This window comes from Acomys minous, assembly GCF_964271855.1.
Source record: "Acomys minous genome assembly, chromosome: 16".
NCBI lineage: Eukaryota > Metazoa > Chordata > Mammalia > Rodentia > Muridae > Acomys > Acomys minous.
Window position 1 is genome coordinate 9,747,939 of NC_140498.1, and position 19,415 is coordinate 9,767,353.

General features: G+C 44.0%; 1 protein-coding gene across 5 annotated transcripts in view; it reads right to left on the minus strand.

Annotated features, from left to right (window-relative positions):
* Nucleotides 1–19,415, minus strand: part of SPECC1 (sperm antigen with calponin homology and coiled-coil domains 1) — a 256,505-nt gene that overhangs the window by 96,949 nt on the left and 140,141 nt on the right. For all 5 annotated transcript variants that reach the window (XM_084760864.1, XM_084760865.1, XM_084760866.1 and 2 more), the window contains one exon: nucleotides 4,660–6,242. In XM_084760864.1, coding sequence (XP_084616990.1) covers nucleotides 4,660–6,242 — 1,583 coding nt within the window. The remainder of the gene's footprint in view (nucleotides 1–4,659; nucleotides 6,243–19,415) is intronic.

A 19,415-nucleotide genomic window follows, 5' to 3' on the forward strand; every position in this document is an offset into this window, starting at 1 on the left:
AGAAACCATGTCTCAAAAAAGAAAAAAGAAAAAGAAAAAAAAACAAAACCAAAACCAAAACCAAAAATACAACAATCAAAAAAAAGTGTTTGTGACCAATATCCAGCAAAATTAACATTCTTTTCCAGTAAACTTTACCCAGCACTTAAATCTCAGGCAATGTCCTCATGGGAAGCAAACAAAAAAGATGTTCCTAAGAATATCTAGAACACACAAGAAAACTAAAACAGTGGCTGTTACTAAGATATGATAAGCTTTCATACATCCATTTGACAAAATTTACTAAATACCTAACATATGAAGAAGGCCACCATGCTAAGAGAGTACAAAGCATTCAGAAAAGCACAGGAATGCCAGCCTGAGAGTGCTGCCGGGAGAAAGAGCACATGCTGCGTTAGCTGTTCTTATCTTAACATCTAGTGTGGCTATTGTGGAGGCAGCCATATTGCACTTATTGGCCTCAACCTGTGTGTGTGTGTGTGTGTGTGTGTGTGTGTGTGTGTGTGTGTGTGTGTGTGTGTGTTGCATTGGTATTTTTATTGCTTTTCTTTTTGCAGTGCTATTCTGCCTAGGAAGGAGTTATGCTAGTATATTTACGCTTCCGCTATTAAAGAAAAAAAAAAGGTTATAGAAAACCCAGAGATGAAGCTAGAAATGTGAATTTTGCCTTTGAGAACTAACAGTGGGCTGCACAAGCAGGGCTCTATCTGGGAAGGATGAGGACAGCAGGTGCTGTCCCCAAAGGACAGAGGTGTGGGTGCAGCACTGCTGCTCACAGATGAGCTGTGAGGTCAAGTTCAAAGGAGAGAACGGTGCTGTGGCCTTCTCTCACTACAGCTAATTACACATCTGGGGAAGAAAATAAATCCAGCCCAGGGAAAGCGTAAGGGGTAGCACTCTGCAGCAGAAGCGCGTGTAAGCACAGGGCAGAGCCCCTGAGTGTGCCTGGCTCCCACTGACAAACCACCCTTCCGTAATCCACCTAGCAGTTCAGAATCCATCACTTTCCACAGGGGAACCCGACACAAGTGTGTATCCTGTTTTCCTTTGGGAATGGGTTCCTTCAGTAGCATTCCTGGAGTCCACGGTTGTTAGGGATTAGCTGATATTCTGCACTGGGGAGGGATACATGGAGCTGTTTTGTCTGTGCTACAGTTCGGACATGGTTTGTCTTCGCCTAGACTCATGTTGAAATGTTATTTCCGGTGTGGAGGTATTAGGAGGAATTATGGATAATCTTAACTGTCGACTTGACTAGATTTGGAATCACCATGGAAACACATCTGTGCGTCTGTGAAGATGCTTCCAGAAAGGTTTTGCTGAAGACTGAGTGAGGAGGGGAAGACGTACCCTAAACATAGACAGCGCTCTCTCCTGGGCTGGGGTGTAGGCCGGGATACAGGGAAAGCAAGATGAGCAGTAGCATCCATCCTCCTCCACGTGCAGACTACAGAGTGAGTAGCTGCGGCTGCCGGCCCCTTTGCCATGCTTCCTCCCGCCGCCGTGATGGACCCTCAAAACTAACCCTTCCTTTCTTAACTTCCTTCCCCTGTCCTGACGCATGGGACCCTCAAAATAAACCCTTCCTTTCTTAAGTATTTATTAAATATTTTGACACAGCCATGAGGAAAAATAATACTGAATATAAGGCTTTTTAGGAGTGATGAGGAGTGGGGTACCACCCTGAGGAGTGTATGGGTGCAGCCTCACGGGCTCTCTCTTGCCAGAGGACTAAAGGGAAGCTGGCACCCCCACTCACTCTCACCCATGCTTTCTCTCATGAGCTAGCTGCTTCCCGTTCTGAGTAGAAGCCAGAGCAGCCCTCATCAGACACGGCTGCTCAACTTTAGACTTCCAGCATCTTGAACTAGCAGCTCAAAAAAAAAAAAAAAAAACCCTTTCTCTTCCGAATTACCCAGTGTCAAGTGCAACGGAAAACAGTTTTAAGATGTTTGGAATTTGCTTTTTGGGGGTTGATGACTATATAAAAGTCCAGAACAGCCAAGGCTACACAGAGAAACCCTGTCTCGAAAAACCCAAAAAAGTATCCTCTGTACACAAGGCAGTGCAAAGTCACACACCTGGACTCTTAACACATATAAAAGAAACCTTGTGTGTGTATGTAGCATTACCCCTCATGCATTTTTTTCCTTAGACTCTTAACTAAACAATGGCTAGAATCCTATGTTAGTATATAATAATTCTAGTTGGCAGAAATATCAATAAATATTTGAAGCTAAGTGAATAACTTTATTTAAAAATAAGTTATTTTAAGTGTGTATTTGTGTGTTGTGCTATACAGAAAACATACATTTTCCATGTCCTCCAAATAGATTAAATGTATACAAGAAAACTCTAAATTTTATTGTTTTTACTTTGGCTGAGCTATAAGAAAGGGTAAATTCATACCTTTAAATCCAACCAGGGTGGGGTAAAGTTAAAGAATTTTACTCAAGAAACCAGGAAGAAAAAAAATTATAACAATTCTTTTAAAAAGAATAAAGATAAAAATAAATTAAGAGTTCTCTGGAGTGGTTCTCTCTAGGAGCATCTCCAAGTGGAGTGATGAATAGACAAACAATAAGAAGCAATGCCAAAACTAAAAAGCTAAAATAGATAAATAAATAAATAAATAATAAACAGACAAACAAACCAATAAATAAGTAAATAATTTAGGCTAGGAGTGGGATGCAGAGGCCAACCTGGTCTACAGACCTAGTTCCAGGACAGCCAGGGCTACACAGAGAAACCCTATCTCTGAAGGTGAGGGAGAAGGTTACAAATAGAACTTGTATACTTGTATAGTAAACTAACTGGTTCACTGTATTTGTGGATTGTGGCCACATATACTCTGTTCTCTTATACAGAAAGATGAAATATTATAAAGGGTTTGTATGCATACCTAGGTATATACAAACTGAGAAAAATATCTAAAAGATATACAACAGAATGTAGGCAGATTTTCCCCCAAGTGGTAGTATTAAAGGCAATGCTTGCTTTCTTTTCTATATTTTACTAAGTCTTATATAATCAATATGTAGTCATTTGACTAGAAATAATACGCTTTTTAAGATGTCAAGTTACTTAAAATGCCAGAGACATGTGAGAGACTGAGGAAAGATGTCAGGAAGGTCCATGGGGAGCTGGAGATAGCTCAGTGGTTTAGAGCACTTACTTTTCCTGCAGAGGACACAGGTACATACCCAGCACCACATGGTGGCTCACAACCATCTGTAACTCCCGTTCCAAGAGATAGGATGATGCTATCTAGCATCTGTGAGCACGAGAAACGCATGCGGTGCACAAACATGCAGGCAAAGCACTCACACATATAAAATAAAATAAATCTTTAAAAATGTGTTTTTTGAAAGAAGGTCCATCTACGAGATTAAGTAATGAGTGATCTCTTTAAGCAACAAAAGAGAGCATCCTTATTTTACAAGCTGACTTAATGCAAAGCTTCACTTATCAACACACAATTCAAATGAGCACCTGGCTCACAACCACCGTTCTTCCATTCCTTCAGTAAAATAGTTGTGAGTTTACAACACAGGTAAAGATAAAATGTCCTCACACAACCCGCCACCCATCGAGGCGGAAGACAGCAGAGTACAGAGCTGGGCTGTGACTGACCCATCCTAAAATCTCCCAATGAGCTCAGAGCACAAACTGCTTTTCAGACACCGACAGCCATGGAATAAGATGGGAAGATGCTTTCACTCCCCCACCCGCAGCAGCACCCCAAGTCACGGACCCAGAGCTGGAAAGACAGGAACAGGAAGCCAGCTCTCACTCTGAGAGGCAGATGACTACCACACACCACCACCTAACAACATTCCAGCCAAATCAGAGTTATTTTAAAAATGAAAGCCATGATCACCTATTTCATCTTGGGCTCTAAAAAAAAAAAAAGTCAGGAAATGATTAACAGAATTGAATGATATAATTTAGTACAAAGTTTTGGCAAGGGCTCAAGGAAGCAAGTACTCTCATGAACTGGTGGGAACAAATTGGCATATTATTTCTGGCGGGCAATTTGGCCAAATGTGTTGAAAGCCTTTAAAATGTTTATACTCTTTGACTCACTAAGTCAACGTCTAGGAATTTTTCCTGAAGAAATAATCAGAGATATAAAAAAAATTACTTTTAATATTCTAAGACCAGAAAGAACATACATAACCAATAATACACACATGGCAATAACAGGGGACTAGTGAATATAAAACAGTTAAATAATAAACACTAGATATCATTTAAAACAACATTTTAAAAAGCCAGGGCTAAAATATGCTCAGAAAGTATTAAATGCATCGAAAGTCAATCAATGTATACAGGATGGTTCTAAATTGTATTTTATCCTATTTAGGGTGGTGCTAGGGACCGAAGCTGAAGCCTCACCTACCACACCATCCCACCCTGATCGTCTTCATCACTGCATCATACCATCTGATGCCCCTCACTGTATTTCCATCAATCTTTGAACTGTGTAGAAATCTAAGTGTTTTTACTTTGGGATCCCCAGTGCCAACCTGTCTAAATCCTAACAGATTTTCAAACTTGAATGCTGGATTCACAAATACAGTTGAGTGACTGGTTCTCTTTGCTCTGCCACGTTAACGAGACGTGTGAGGGAACACTAGCTGAGAATTCTCTCCTTACCTTAGCCAGCAGGCTGGAAACGTGTTTAACTTCACCATTTGCCTTTAGCAACTCTTGTCGGAGCTCCGTGCACGACAGCTGCAATTGGTCCTTCTCAGCTCGAGCCACTTTCAGCAGTTCCTGAACCTCGAAGCTCTCGGCCGTCTGTCCCACGGCACTGCTGGCCTCCGCGGGCTTCTGCTTATCAGCCTCCAAGTGAGCCTTCAAAGACCCATTCTCCACTTTCAGGTCTTCCACGGTCGCCCTAAACTCCTCCAAGGTTTTGGCCATGGCGGTGCTATTGCCCCGTTCGCGCTCTAGGAAGCCATTCAGCCTTTCATTTTCTTCCTTGAGGTGTTTAATCGTGTCCGCAGCGCCTTGGTTTTCCTCCTCGACCTTCCGCAGGCTGCACGTCAGCTGCTGCTGGATGTTGAGCAGCTTCTCTCTTTCAAAGCGGCTCTTCTCGAGAATGTCGGCGCACCTCTGCTCCAGCTCCAGGACCTTTGCTCCCGGGCCGCTGGGCTCCTCGGTCGTCACCCGCTCCTGCAGAAGGCTGATCAGCTTCTCGTTTTCCTGGCTTAGCTGCTCGGCCCTCTCCCTGTGCTGGTGGAAGGAGGTCTCTAAAATGGTCTTCTCGTCCACCAGCTTCTCGTTCTCGGCTGTGAGCTCTTGCACCATCTGCTGCTGGTCTGACAGCTCCTGCAGGGTAGCCTGCAGCTCCTCCGCCGTGCTGTGCTGACTTTCCTCCATCTTCTGGATCTTCTCAGTGAGAGACGCCAAGGACAGCTCGCTCGCATTGTTGGGGGAGCTCCCAGTAGGGGAGCACTTGGAGCCCTTAAAGGGGTTGCTAGTGGCTGACAAGGGCCGAGATGGGGTGTCTGCAGTGATATGCTCAAAATCCGAGGCGTCGGGTGACAGAGAGGCTTTGGTGACATCACTGCTTGAAGATCCTGATGTCCGCAAGGCACTTCCATGTGCGCTTCTCCCATACTCGTCCGCTTCACTGGACAGTTCGTTTCCAACTGGGCTTCCGAAGCTGGACTCCTGCGTTATGGATGTTGGGCAGCTGCTGTCACCAGTGTGACTTGCTGCCCCTTCTGAATTTGGTGACTGCTCCAGGTAAGTCAGTTTCTCCTTCAAGGCCCTGTTTTCTTCCTCTAGGTCAGCAAGTTCTTTCTGAAAGGTCTTGTTCTTCTCCTCCAGGGTTCTTATCAGAGGCTCAGCGTCACCTACTGGGGCTGGTGTTCCCTCCGTACCCGGGTCTGCAGCACTAGTGTCCTCCGTGCTCAGGGCCCACCTCTCCTTACATTTCTTTAGTTCACTTCGAAGCCTGTTGATTTCACTGTCTTTGGTTTTGGCTTCTGCCAGAAGTTCCCGGACCTGGGTCTCGAGCACTGCCTTCTCTGCACCGTCCTGCTCTGGCTTAGGTTTGGCAGAGGTGGTCCTCAGGTGCTTGGTGGGAGTGGGGGTGCAGGAGGAGGTTGGACTGGAGCTCACCTTCTTTGAGCTGGACGGACCCCGTGGCACAGACCTCTCTCTTGAGATCGTTACTGAGAGTTCCCGTGGAGCTGGAATGCCTGTCCGTTTGGTTGCTGGAATAGTCCCTGAGGGCAAAAGATGAAGGAAAAAAATTGGAAAAATAAATAAAGAAAGTATTGTTATAACGAAACCAAAATGTTTTCAGAATATGACATAGAGAATGGTATGCCTGTCCCCCTCACCCACTTCCTCCTCTAGATAATTACTGTTCTGAACAGGGTTTCCCTACCTCCTCCCATGGGCTCTTAGCAATCCAGAACCATCCTATTCCTACCACAACTGGTGGTTCAAGGCAGAAACATAACTGAGATCTATGGACAATGGGCTGCTTGTGGTGGCGCACGCCTTTAATCCTAGCACTCCGGAGGCAGAGGCAGGTGGATCACTGTGAGTTCGAGGCCAGCCTGGTCTAGAAAGCAACCAGGAACCCAAAGCTGCCACACTAGGCTGGGGACTCAGAGCGGAGAACTGCTTGACCAGAGAAGCTTCCCCTTACAGTAGATGGTGGTTAACAAAGATATCTGCGCCCAAACAGTGTGCAGAGCGTGAGGAACTTTGGAGCACTCCACCCTAAAAGAGCTGTCCTTATCAAGCCCCCCTCCTCAGGACTCGGGATCTATGTGGAAGAGAAGGCATAAAGATTTTAAAAGCCAGGAATGGTAGATGACTCCAGTTCCAGGGCATCTGACACTTCTCCACCTCCTCCTCCTCTTCCTCTTCCTTCTTCTTCATCCTCTCCTCCTCCTCTTCCTCCTCCTTTTAAAGATTTATTTATTATTATGTTTACAGTGCTCTGCCTGCATGTACCCCTGCATGCCAGAAGAGGGCACTAAATCACATTATAGATGGTTGTGAGCCACCATGTGGTTGCTGAGTATTGAACTCAGGACCTCTGGAACGGCAAACAGTGCTCTTAACCACTGAGCCATCTCTCCAACCCCACCCTACCCCCCACTTCTAACTTCTAACTAGGCCCTTATGTGATAGACACTTATGAACATAAAATAATCTAAGAGAAATTAAATTATGCTCTTCAGACACTGAATACTGTGACAGACTTCTAAAACACGTACACATCTAGTTAACTTGTTTGCATCACACTAAATTACTCAATAAAGAAAAGGTTTAATTATTCTTATAAAATGAAGATTGTAACCACTCAGCAATAAAATGTTTTTGTAACACCAATCCTCTAGAATGAAGTCATTTTGGAGAAGGCCAGGCTAAAGGCTGGAAGCTCACCAGTGTTTCACAGTAACTGAGTCCAGCCAACAGGCAGACCTGCAGATCTGGGATTATCACAGCAGCATCTGCCATTCCTCAAATATCCCTTAAATGAGACTCCTCTTCCTCCCTCCCTCCACTCTCCTTCCACCTTTAGTCATCTGTTGCTTTTCCTTCCTTTTGCTGCCAAAGTCTGGCCTGTTCTTCTTGTAATTATCACCTGTGGCTTGTATAAACCATTCAAAAAAAATTTAACAGCAAACCAATGTTTATTTATGAAATACACCAGGTATGTTGTGAAACATATAATGCAAAGATCTGTTGCATCTTCTCTTTTCCCTTTGTTAAAACTACACTGGTCTTTTCTCCAAGGCTTTCTGTATCTATGTATGCTCTCGGTTCTGTCTAAGGACCTTCAAATCACATTTAAAATCTCCCTGCTCTCTTCTTTTTGCCCACCAGTTAGCCAGCCAATCTTATCAACTCTTTTAGAAATGGTCCTATGTTTTTCCTTTCCTTTTGTTTTGGTCTGAACCTAGAATATTCTATCTAAATTTCTGAGACCTCTCTTTCTCAGGCCTTCCTGATTCCAGCCACCCATACCTTTAGGACAAACTGAACCATCAGTTATGCATCTTATCCTTATTTCTTTCACAGATCTGTGTCTCTTTTTTGTTTTGTTTTGTTTTGTTTCCAGATAGGGTCTCACTGTGCACCTCTGGCTAGTTAGATCTCTCTATGAAGCCTAGGGTGGCCCCAAAGTCACAGAGATCTGCCTGCCTCTACCTCCCTACTGTTGGGATTAAAGGCATATGCCACCATGCCAGGCCAGAATCTGTTTCTTATCCACGTTGTGCCAATATTAAACATCTTCTTGTTCTGGCCACTGTACTCAACCTCATTCACATCTCCTTGACTCTCAATACACCCAGATAACACTAGTCAGTATCCTCAACATTACACATGGGCAAGAACTTTCTAGTGTGGCTGCCTTTGGGTACCCAGACTCCCAACAGTAGTCCCTTATCAACGCTCAGTAAGTCCAATGAACTCATCGGTTCCCCAGGGTGAACTTTGATGGAACTGAACCTTGGTTTGTCTTTGGGACCTTATGGAAGGGGACACACATTGTTTAGCTCCTTCTCCCTGCCTGGGAAAATTTTTATTTTATATTTTATTTTTACCACAAATAGTAAGTTCACTTGTTAATGCTATTATGTCTTGTGGTATCCAGAAAAAATACCAGTAAATAAAAGAAAATGTTAGAGGAACGTAAAAATGGAAATTGCTTTACTAAGAAGACATTCTTATATATGAAAATTAAGATGGTTAGATGTTTACAGAGTGGAAAACTAGAAAGCTAACACAAATTATAAAGGTCTGAGTAATTTATTTAAGGTACATAAAGGATGAAACTTAGAGATGCAATACATATGGTTATTAAAGTTTCAAAGATCAACAACTAAAAGGACTGGCTAAAAATGTGTATATGTAATCAAATGAAATGGTTGGTTATTGAAATATATTCAGTAGTTAAAAATACTATATTGATATAATTGATCTTCTGGCTGCTCAAGAGCCAGACTCGGAAGTATACTAATGTGGCCAGAGGGACCAAAAGGGTGAAGGGTTTCCTTTTGCCACCCAAGGTCAGTGAGGTCCAGGGGACTGTGAGCCATCCCTTGAAATGTCCTGCAACTGGAGAGCCACCTGCTCTCCTGCTCTGGAGCGCCTTTGTACTCTAATCAGTGTAAGTTCACAAAGCCGAGGGTCAACATGGGGGAAGAGTTTCCTCACTGCTTCCAAAGGAAGTCACAGTTGGGTCAAGCATACCTTTTACTTAGCCTCACAAATATGGAACAGCTGATAAGAGAAAGGCTAAGAGGGGCCAAAGGTTCCTCTCAAGCCCAAGTGATAAGATCAGCCTTGACAGTCCAAAAAAAAAAATTTTTTTTTTTTAAATTTTGATCACCTGCATGGTCTTAACCAAAGACTACCAAGATTGGTAATAGTCCCAAACACCAGACATGATATTTAGACAACTGTATTTCACTAATTATTTGCTTCTTGGTTTAAAAAAAACCATGTTGTCCAGATGTAAGACTTCAGAGGTGGACTCACTACAGCACCTGTCTATAGCCAAGAGAGACTGGTCCAGTAATGTTTATAGTTGACAGCCTAGGCCCAGCTCTATTCTGAGCCTGCCTCTGAGTCCACCTGACACTGTTAGGTAGGTAGCTGAAAGCTTTGGCATCAAGGCAAGCATCTCCACCACTATGGAACTGTGGGCTATGGTAAACCCTTCCTCTCATTTGGTCAAGGTGGTAAGAAAAGTGACTAACAGAAACCTGGTGCTGAGAAGGAAGTAGGCCACTGCTGTGAGAAGCCCGGACACATTGACTGAAAGCTTTGGGAGCTGGTTTGTGGAAGAGTCTGGAACGGCAGGTTAATGAGAAGCTTTAGAACCCAGTCAGTGATCAATGGGGGATTTTATGGTTTAGATGACCAATATCACAAGAAATGCACACAGCAAACTATTTCAGAGGTTTCAGAGGGGAACATGGATTCAGTCAGGACCTAGGCTAGAAACCATTAGTGTTCCATTCTGGCAAAGGACCTGGCTGCATTCTGCCTGAGTCCTGAAAATATGAGTAACACTGAATATTAAAAAGTGATGGACTAATTTGCTTGGTGGGAGATTTCCAGAGAGCATAGCATTCAGATTGTAGCATAAATACTGCATTTACCCAGATGGATAGTGAGTAGAAAGTGGAAAGACTTAAAGCTCAGGACAGGGAGGGAACAGAAAAAGGAAATATAGTTATTAAAGATTAAGGCTGAGCCTCTCTGGTTTTGTGCTGGGACAAAGGGGGAGGAGCCTGACCTCACCCATTGAGAGCTCTGGGGCATAAAATGTAAATTCATTTTCGAGTTCCTGGAAAGAGCCTTCAGGATACCTTGGTGAAAAATGGTGCCTCGGGAAGTGTTTTGGCAGGTTTAGCTATGAAGGCTGAGTCTGCTGAGGCCATAGGGAGCCAGGCTACATCTTAAGCTGTAAGCAGAATTTGTCATCATCCATGTGCTGCTGGTTTTGGAGACATGCAAAATGCAAGAAGGCATCATGGAGGCTTGTGTTGACATTCCAGAAAGTTGCTAAGGCAGGTAATGGTCAGCAGGGTCAAATCCCTTGTGGGGCTCAGGCTGTGAGTGAAGCTGGGAAAGTGAAGCTTAAGCCACAAAAGTTTCAAAAATTCCAGGATGTTGCAAATGCCGGGAATGTGGAAAATTCACCAGGGAAAGCCAGGCTAGGAGAGAGACCACATGTCCCCTGACATCCCCTCCACAGACTGGAAGAGGAGGGGCTATCGAGGCCCAATGGAGCCCCCTAGAATGCCATCACAAATCCTAGATGTAAGACACAAAGCTAGAGGTTTCTGGTTCTTCTTTTAATCTTGTCTTTCCTCGATGTGCCCTGCCCCACTAATTCCTTCTTTTAGGATAGGAAGGTTTACTTGATGCTTTGTATAATGGGTGTAACTTGTTGGGTTGTTTTTGGGTTTTTTGTTTTGTTTTTTAATTTTACACTGGCTTAAAGTTATGAGTTTGCCATGAGTTTGACAATGTCAACTGTACAACTTTGGAGATTTCATAAAATTAATTAAAAGCACTATTGCATTAGTTGTGAGCCTATAGGGGCCAGAGGTAGAGTGAATATATCATTTACATGCCTCCCACAGTGTCAGTGTTTGAACACCAGGTCCCCAGCTGGTGGCTGTGCTTTGAGAGGTTGTGGAACCTTTAACAGGTGTGGAAGTAGGTCACTGGGGACAATCTTTGGGCTATATAACCCTGATTTGCCATGGTTCTCTTTCTCTCTCTCACCACTTTCCTTCTTCCTGGCTGCTGTGACAATATCACCAGTCCCAACTTCAAATGACAAGGCTAGAAGTAAAATAAATCCTTCTTCCCTCAAGCTGTCTTTTTTCAGTATTTGTGGGGAGGGGGGTGGAAATGACAACAAAACAGTCACAAGAAAAATAACTACTACAGCTGCCCAGAAGCAAGCGTGGAAGACACGTCCAGGCTAGTTCAAGAGGTCAGAGTGCCAGAGAGGGAGGTTCTTTTACAGGACATCTAATTATATGAAGAGGATGAAAAAAAAAAAAGATAAAACAAAAATAGTGAAAAACCAAAAACCGTTACTCAACACAAGGAGCTAGAAAAAACAGGCAACAAAACTGTAACCCATGACTTCATCCTGCGGGGAGGATGAGATACAAGTCACAACACCATCAACACTACAGAAGCTGCCTATACACAGAGCCTGGCAAACTAGTTCCAAGATGACTTTAATATTACCATGCTTTGTTCTGGTCTTGGTTTGGTGTGTTTTTTTTTTGGGGGGGGGGCGGTTGTTTTTGTTTTTGTTTTTTTGACTTTTCAAGACAGGGTTTCTCTGTGTAGCCTTGACTATCCTGGACTTGCTTTGTAGGCCAGGCTGGCCTCAAACTCAGTGATCCACCTGCCTCTGCCTCCCAAGTGCTGGATTAAAGGTTTGTGTCACCATGCCCAGCTCTAGGTTTTAGTTTTTCAAGACAGGGGTTCTCTGTGTAGCCCTGGCTATCCTAGACTCATTTTGTAAACCAGGCTAGCCTGGAACTCACAGAGATCCACCTGCCTCTGCCTCCCTGAGTGCTGTGATTACAGGCCTGCACCACCATGCCCGGTTGAATATTATCATGCTTACAGGTGAAAAGTTAAAGAAGAGATGAAGAAACTGAACCACAAATGTCAAGGTAGACAAAGCTGGAAGGCAGAGGGGATAGTAGCATTAGCATCTACACTGCCCTTACTAATACAGTCAAAAACTCTACAAACAGTTGACACACTAGAGCTAAAGATGTAATACATTATTAAAAGTGACAACAACAACAAAGACTAAAAGTAGTGAGGTGCAAAGTTAAGCTTCTTGTCACTGCTGTGACAGGAAAAAAAGCCACAAATTTGAAACTAATAACAGCAATATTGAGAGAGGAAGACAAGCCACAGCCAGGGACATCTAATAAAGGACAGTTATTTACAGTGTATAAAGAACTCTGGAGGCTGGAGAGATGGCTCAGAGGTTAAGAGCATTGCCTGCCCTCCCAGAGGTCCTGAGTTCAATTCCCAGCAACCACATGGTGGCTCACAACCATCTATAAAGTGATCTGGCCTGCAGGTGTGCATGCAAATAGAGCACTCATACATTAAATAAATGAATAAATAAACAAACTTTTAAAAAAGAGCTCTAAAAGCTCAATAACGCAGAAACAATAGATATCTCACTAACCAAGATACACAGGTGGAAAACAGACATCTGAAAAGCTCCCCAACATCGTTAGTGGATTGCGACTACAAGAGGGAAAGCTGAGCATGGGTGCTCATACCTATAAGCTCAGCAACTGGGGTGCAAATACAGGATGCCAGCCAAGTGTTTGAAGAGAGCACAGACTACATGTGAGATCCTGCCTTAAAAGCAAAACAAAACCCCCCAAACAACAGTGTGATACCATTATGCACAAGTCACAGTTTCACGGTCTCTTAGTTTCTTTTCTGTTGTGATAAAACACCCTGAGGAAAAGCAAACTTAGGGAGAAGGGGGTATTTCAGCTCACAACTCCAGGTTACGGGCCACACTTGTGGGAAAGCCAAGGCAGGGACTTGAAACAGCTGCTCATAGCCACAGTCAAGAGCAGCAAGAATGAATGCATGCCTACTCGTGTTCAGCGCCCTCTCTGCACTGAGACAGCAAGACCCACCCCTGAGGATGCTGCAGCCCACTTTTTAGGCTAGAACGATGTCAAAACAAACCCCCACAGACATGCCCACCTGAGCTAGACACGCCCTCATTACAACTCTAGACTGTGTCAGTTGACAAAAGTAGCAAGTAGCCGTTACAGTATGCCAACAACTGGAACTCTCATCGCTGGTGGAAACCTAAATGCTATACCAACAGTGAAAGACAGTCAGTGTTTTCTTACGAACTGTATTAACCTACACAATACATACATTACATGACCCAATAATACACTACTTGTTTAACGAAATAAGCTGAGCTGTTATGTCCACACAAAAACGCATAACATCAGTAGTTTTCAACCTGTGGGTTACAATACCTTTGGGGGTCAAACAACCTTTTCAGAGGGGTCACCTAAGACCAGAAGACACAGATACTTACATTATGATTCATAACATAGCAAAATTAATTATGAAATAACATAAAAATTTTATGGTTGGGGCGGTCACCACACCATGAGGAACTGTATTAAAGGGTCACAGCATTAAGAAGGTCGAGAACCAAAAACAAAAACAAAAAAAAGTTTGATACTCACTGTCATACATGGATATTTTTAGTTGCTTACTCATAATGACCAAAACTGGGAAGCAACCACAATGTTCTTCAGTGGGTGAATGTATGTTATGGAATATTATATAATGCTTAAGAAAAAAGAGCCACTGAGCTATGTTAGGCACCTGTTACTATAATAAATCCCTAAAATAATCAACTTATTAAGATAAGAGTTATCATGGCTTGGTTTTTGAGGCTCAAGTCTATTGGTTCAGTCCACAGGTTTTTGGCTTGTGGCAGCCTGTAACCATACACATCTCAGGCAAAAACAGTCACTCTACAACCAGAAACGAATGGGAAAGGTTAGAGAGCAGGGCCCCACAATCTCCTTCAGAGGCACACCCCATCACCCGAAGGCTCCCATTAGGCCCTACCTTTTCAGTTTCCACGACCATACTAGTAAACTATTCTACATGGCCTTTAATGTGGGATTTTAGGGGACACTTTATCCAAACATGAAGCAGAAGTCAAGAAAAAGACATGGGAGAACTTGTAAGGGTGCACTAGTGAGCAAAGGGAGCCAATCTGGTAAGGCTGCATTCTGTATGGTTGCCATACTTGGTATTCCAGAAAACACAGAACTATGACAGCAGTATAAAGGTCAGTTAGGGCTTGGGAGGAGGGACAAATAGGCAACGTACAGCAAATGTTCTGCATGATGCTAAAACGGTGGCTACACTCTTGGTTTTGTTTTTTAACAATTAGACTTTATTATACAACTTAGTTATTTTACACAAGAGGGAAAAAAGGTTAAAGAGCAAACCTTTCGGTATCTGTCTCACGGGACGGATCTTTAGGTATTGTTGGCCTGTACGCTGGTCGTCTCCCTGATCTACGTGTTCTTGTTTTGACCTGTAGCCTTTTCTCGAACTTTCTGTTTGTTGTCTTTTCCCAGCCCACAAATGTTAGGAGTTCGGTCACTCCTCCGACTGAGACTTACAAGGGGTAAGTGAGTTCTATGGATCAAACTCAGGCCATCAGGCTTGGTGGCAAGAGCCCTGACTTGGCGCCATCTCTCACCTCCCTGTGCATGTATTTTAAGTGGCAGTAATAAGCATGATCAAATAGTTGCCTCTGAGAAGTATAAGGTGTGAAAAAGTAAGGCCGCTCTGCTCTGGACATTTCCCCCCCCCTCTTTGTTTTGTTTTTGTTTTTTTGAGACAGGGTTTCTCTTGTAGTCCTGGTTGTCCTAGACTCGCTTTGTAGACCAGGCTGTCCTTGAACTCACAGAGATCTGCCTGCCTCTGCCTCCCAAGTGCTGGGATTAAAGGCGTGCGCCACCACACCTAGCTCTGCTCTGGTTTCTCATCAGCTCCTGTCCTCTTTTTTGTTGTTGTTGGGTTTTTTTGGTTTGGGTTTTTTTTTGGGGGGAGGGGGTGGGTTTCAAGACAGGGTTTCTCTGTGTAACAGCTCTAGCTGTCCTGGAACTCACTCTGTAGACCAGGCTATCCTTGAACTCACAGGGATCCACCCACCTCTGCCTCCTGAGTGCTAGGATTAAAGGCCTGTGCCACCACCGCCAGGCCCTGTCCTCTTTCATTCTGACCTGTGCATATAGACAAGTACAATCAAATTTTAAAAAGTGACGTGAACACTCCTCCAGTGTGTAGGCAGGCAATCAACAATCTTGGCTCTTCAGGCAGCACTGAGCCTTTGGACTTAGAACAAATGAGATTTAAAAAAAAAAAGTCTGAGACAATTCAGCAGACACTATGCTATAAGGAACTATGTTATCACCTTGCAGCCCCACCTTAACTGTGTAGGAAGAATTTTTCCAGGGCTGGGCTGCCTTTCAGGAGTTTTGGTGTTGTGTTTTCAAGAGATGTACATTCTCCAAATAAAGGTAGTGGAGACTGCTTTGAAAATCAAACAGTAGGGAAAACATGAGTTCTACATTCATCCAGAACAGCTGAATTACTTGGTCACTTTGTTAAAAGCGAAAAGTAGCTTCAATGTTTAGAGATATTTTTGTAAAAAGACAACTGGATCTTTTTTAAGAATGCAAAATTAATTTAACTCATTCTGCTTACTAAGCAGTTTGGGTTAGAATTTAAAACACTTGTAAATCTACACCCTTCTCTTTTCCAACCCCTCACTCCATGCCATGGCCACTGTGAGCAGCACGCCACAGAGGGGGCAGTACGGCTCCTGAACAAAAGACCCCTAACACTCAGAAGGGGGCTCCAGCTTAAATAGGACACAGTGACTGCTCTGTGCTGAGTTACAGCAAGACACAGGGGGACACAAAGCAGCAGTGTGTGAGGAAAGATAATGCTATGGTCTGAGCACTCTCACAGGCAGCCCACACACTGCCTGTTCTGCCCCATCTCCAGAAGCCAAAATGCAAAATGGCTCTGGAAAACCAGCTTCCAACCTGCAAAAGCCTGAACAGCGCAAAGCAAGCAGAGGCGCCTAGTTTCCACTGAAGCAGAAGTGGCCAGAGGGCGCCTAGCCCCGGAAGTCTCTCTGCAAAGCTCAGCCTCCTTGAGCACTGTGTAGGCCAACCAATGAAATCCTCACTGCCTGACTCCAAAGCTTGGCACCTCTGAACAGAAATCCCTCAGCGCTGTGTAGTAAAGATAAAGCGCATGGTCTCCAAGCAGCAAACATCAAGGATAAGGGGCTGTGTGTTTGGGGGTGGGAGGTACTTTAGTGAATAAAAAGATCTGCTTCTCTACATGCAGCCTGGCTTTGAGGAGAGGTGGGAAAAGCTTGACCCCCAGTTTTGTGATGCTCCATGCAAGTCAGAGCTAACTAGAAGAGATCACAATGGAGTTCTATGCCTGGCTCACAACAGCTTCCTTCATATGTCAGGCTCACCATGAACTTCACCCCCTGTCTGGTGCTTTAGTTTTCAAAGCATTTTCACACACACACACACACACACACACACACACACACACACACACACACACTTACTTGAGGTTCATAAAATTCAACTAACAGGAGGTCATCTTTTGGGTTGTTTTTGTTTTAAAGCAGGGTCTTGTTAAGTTGTCTAGGCTGGCCTTAAAACTTTTACGTACGTATAATCCCCCTGCCTCAGCTTTCCCAGCAGCTATGACTGCAGACATGTACTACCATGCCCAGGTTGGTGTTTTTTTTGGTTTTTTTGTTTTGTAATTAGTATCATCTTACAGATAATAAAATTGAGGATCTAAGAGGTTTCACCATTTGGCTAAGGGTTACACAGTAAATCTTCTAGTACTTAAGTATAAAATCATGTAAATTTAAAACAGGAAAAAACAGAGAAGCCCTATTTTTTTTTTCAAAGTAGCACCTAAGTGTCTGGTGTTTGCTGAATCCTCACGTTCCAGTTACCACTGAGTACTGTGAGTGAAAACAAACCCAGCCCCTCCTACACACACACACACACACACACACACACACAGCTCACAGTTGGACAATCCTCCTTTATCTGAAGCTGAAATCCGTCTTCCTTATCATGGTACACACTGGTTCCAGCTCTGAAAGGACCTGGAACCACAAAGGATAAACTGACTGCCTCTTCCACGTGACCTCTGGGTTTATGGAGGTAGTTTTGTTTCCTGTTGATTCTCCATTCTTCAGTCAAAGAAAAACATTCCTAATTCTCTCCAAAAGGCCTCATAGGACCCAAGGTTATTTCACTGAACAGACTATATATATATATTTTGGTTTGCCAAAAACCTCCAAAAATTCCCAGAACCTTAAAAGCATCTTTTCGGTTAGTCTTTCTGAGTTAGAACTCTTTTACAACAGAAAATGTCACTCAAAATCTAGCATCAGGGCACACTGAGTCTGCCCTAGCTCTTGCACTTGCCTCCCTCCCTCAGCCATCTTGGTTAGTACACTGCCAGTCCTCACAGCGGAGATGGAACCCCAGAAGCACGAAGTCCCAAATCCATGGAACAAGGGTCTCTCCTCAAGTTCCACTGACTCACTCACTGGGACCCGAGACATCCTTTACACAACGCTGGGGCCAATGTTCAGTGCTACCCACTGAAAGGAGAAAAAACATGAGTTATCCAAGGAGATCCCCTGCGGAGAGTAAAATAGAAGCCAGGAAATCAAACAAGTATTCAAGTGAGGTCTGGCACAGCTAAGTCAGTTCTTTATTACAGTAACTAACAGTAATATGGCAGACAGGACATGGAGCCCTAGTGCCCCCTAATTTCCCTTTAGCCATGGGGACCTTTCGTGAGCGACTGAAGCCGCAGATTCTGAACTCTGTCTATGCTTCCCCCATAGACATAGAGTCCTATAATAAAGTCTAACTTGTAAATTATATATACTAAGAGATTAACAATGATAGAACTACTATGACACTACACTGTCATAAAAGTTATGTGAACATGGTCTCTTTTTCAAACTCCTATGCTATGCTCTCCCCTCTTTGATGGCTTGAGATAATGCGATGGCTACAGATGAACGGCATGGAGGTGAAGGGGTGGACACTGTAGCAGCACTAGGCTGCTAGGTAAGGGTTATGTCAACGCCCTCTCCAGCCTACAGGCAACCTGACGAGCAAGATGTCCACTAAGTGACTAACGGGAGGACAGGTTACGCAGCATGGCTAAGAGAACGATTGCTATCCAGGCTGGATGGAGCAAGATAATGGGAACCGTCACGGTGAGCAACTACAACTGACGGGTTGTCCCCCCTGTGATTTCCAAGAGTATTTCTGGACCAAGGTTGACTATAAGTAGTTGGCTAAAAACATGGAAAGCAAACTCAGGCGTAAGGCGGCGAGGGTAGAAGCAGCTGTACACGAAGGCAACCGAAAAGACACAAAAGACTTTAGGCTCAGCAGATACCAGTAAGCAACAACTAAAAGGTGAAATTCTGTAAGTCATTCAGCATATAACTAAACAATTAAAAGACACTGTTAAGCAAGGTGAGAGCAGGATACTTTTAAGACTACTAAGACTGCGGTTAAGCCAGCGTTTCTTGGTGCAATAGACAGCCAGTGGGGGTGCCTAGGAAGGTTCTTCCAACGTTAGAGAACAGTGTCACCACAGCTGCATTGCTAAACCCACATGTCTCCTCTACTACCACTGTTGAGAACAAGCATCCAGAAAAAAAAGTCACAGCTTAACAGAACTACCTTATGTTCTCAGGGTTTTAATTTGGGGAGAGCTTGGCTAGGTAGTTTTCACTTAGATGCTCAGGTGACTTCAGTCTGAAGTTGACTGGCCGGTGCTCATGCGGAGCTGTGGCTGCACATCCTCCCTGCTTCACCAACAAGCATGGTGTCAGACGGAGCTCAGCCGGGCTGTCATGGTGACCTCTCCAGTATGACTGTCTCCTAGGAACTAAATTCCTTACAGAATGGCCCAGAGCTCCTGCAAACAGGAAGTTGCACGGCCTTTCCCAGCCTGTCTCAGCGGCCACACTTACCACTTCTGCCCTAGCTGTCCAACTCAGACAGTCCTGAGCTGCCCAGACTCCAGACACACACTCTCCATGGGAGAAGTGGTGAAGTCACGCTACGGAAAATCACGTGGAGTGGAAGACAGAATTGTGGCTGTGTCTGGAAAATAATCTGCCACACTTCAGTGGACATTTATTTTGCCTCTACTTCCCAGAATGATGCCTGAATCACTAAATATCCAGACATGGAAATCAGATGTGACTACTATCCACA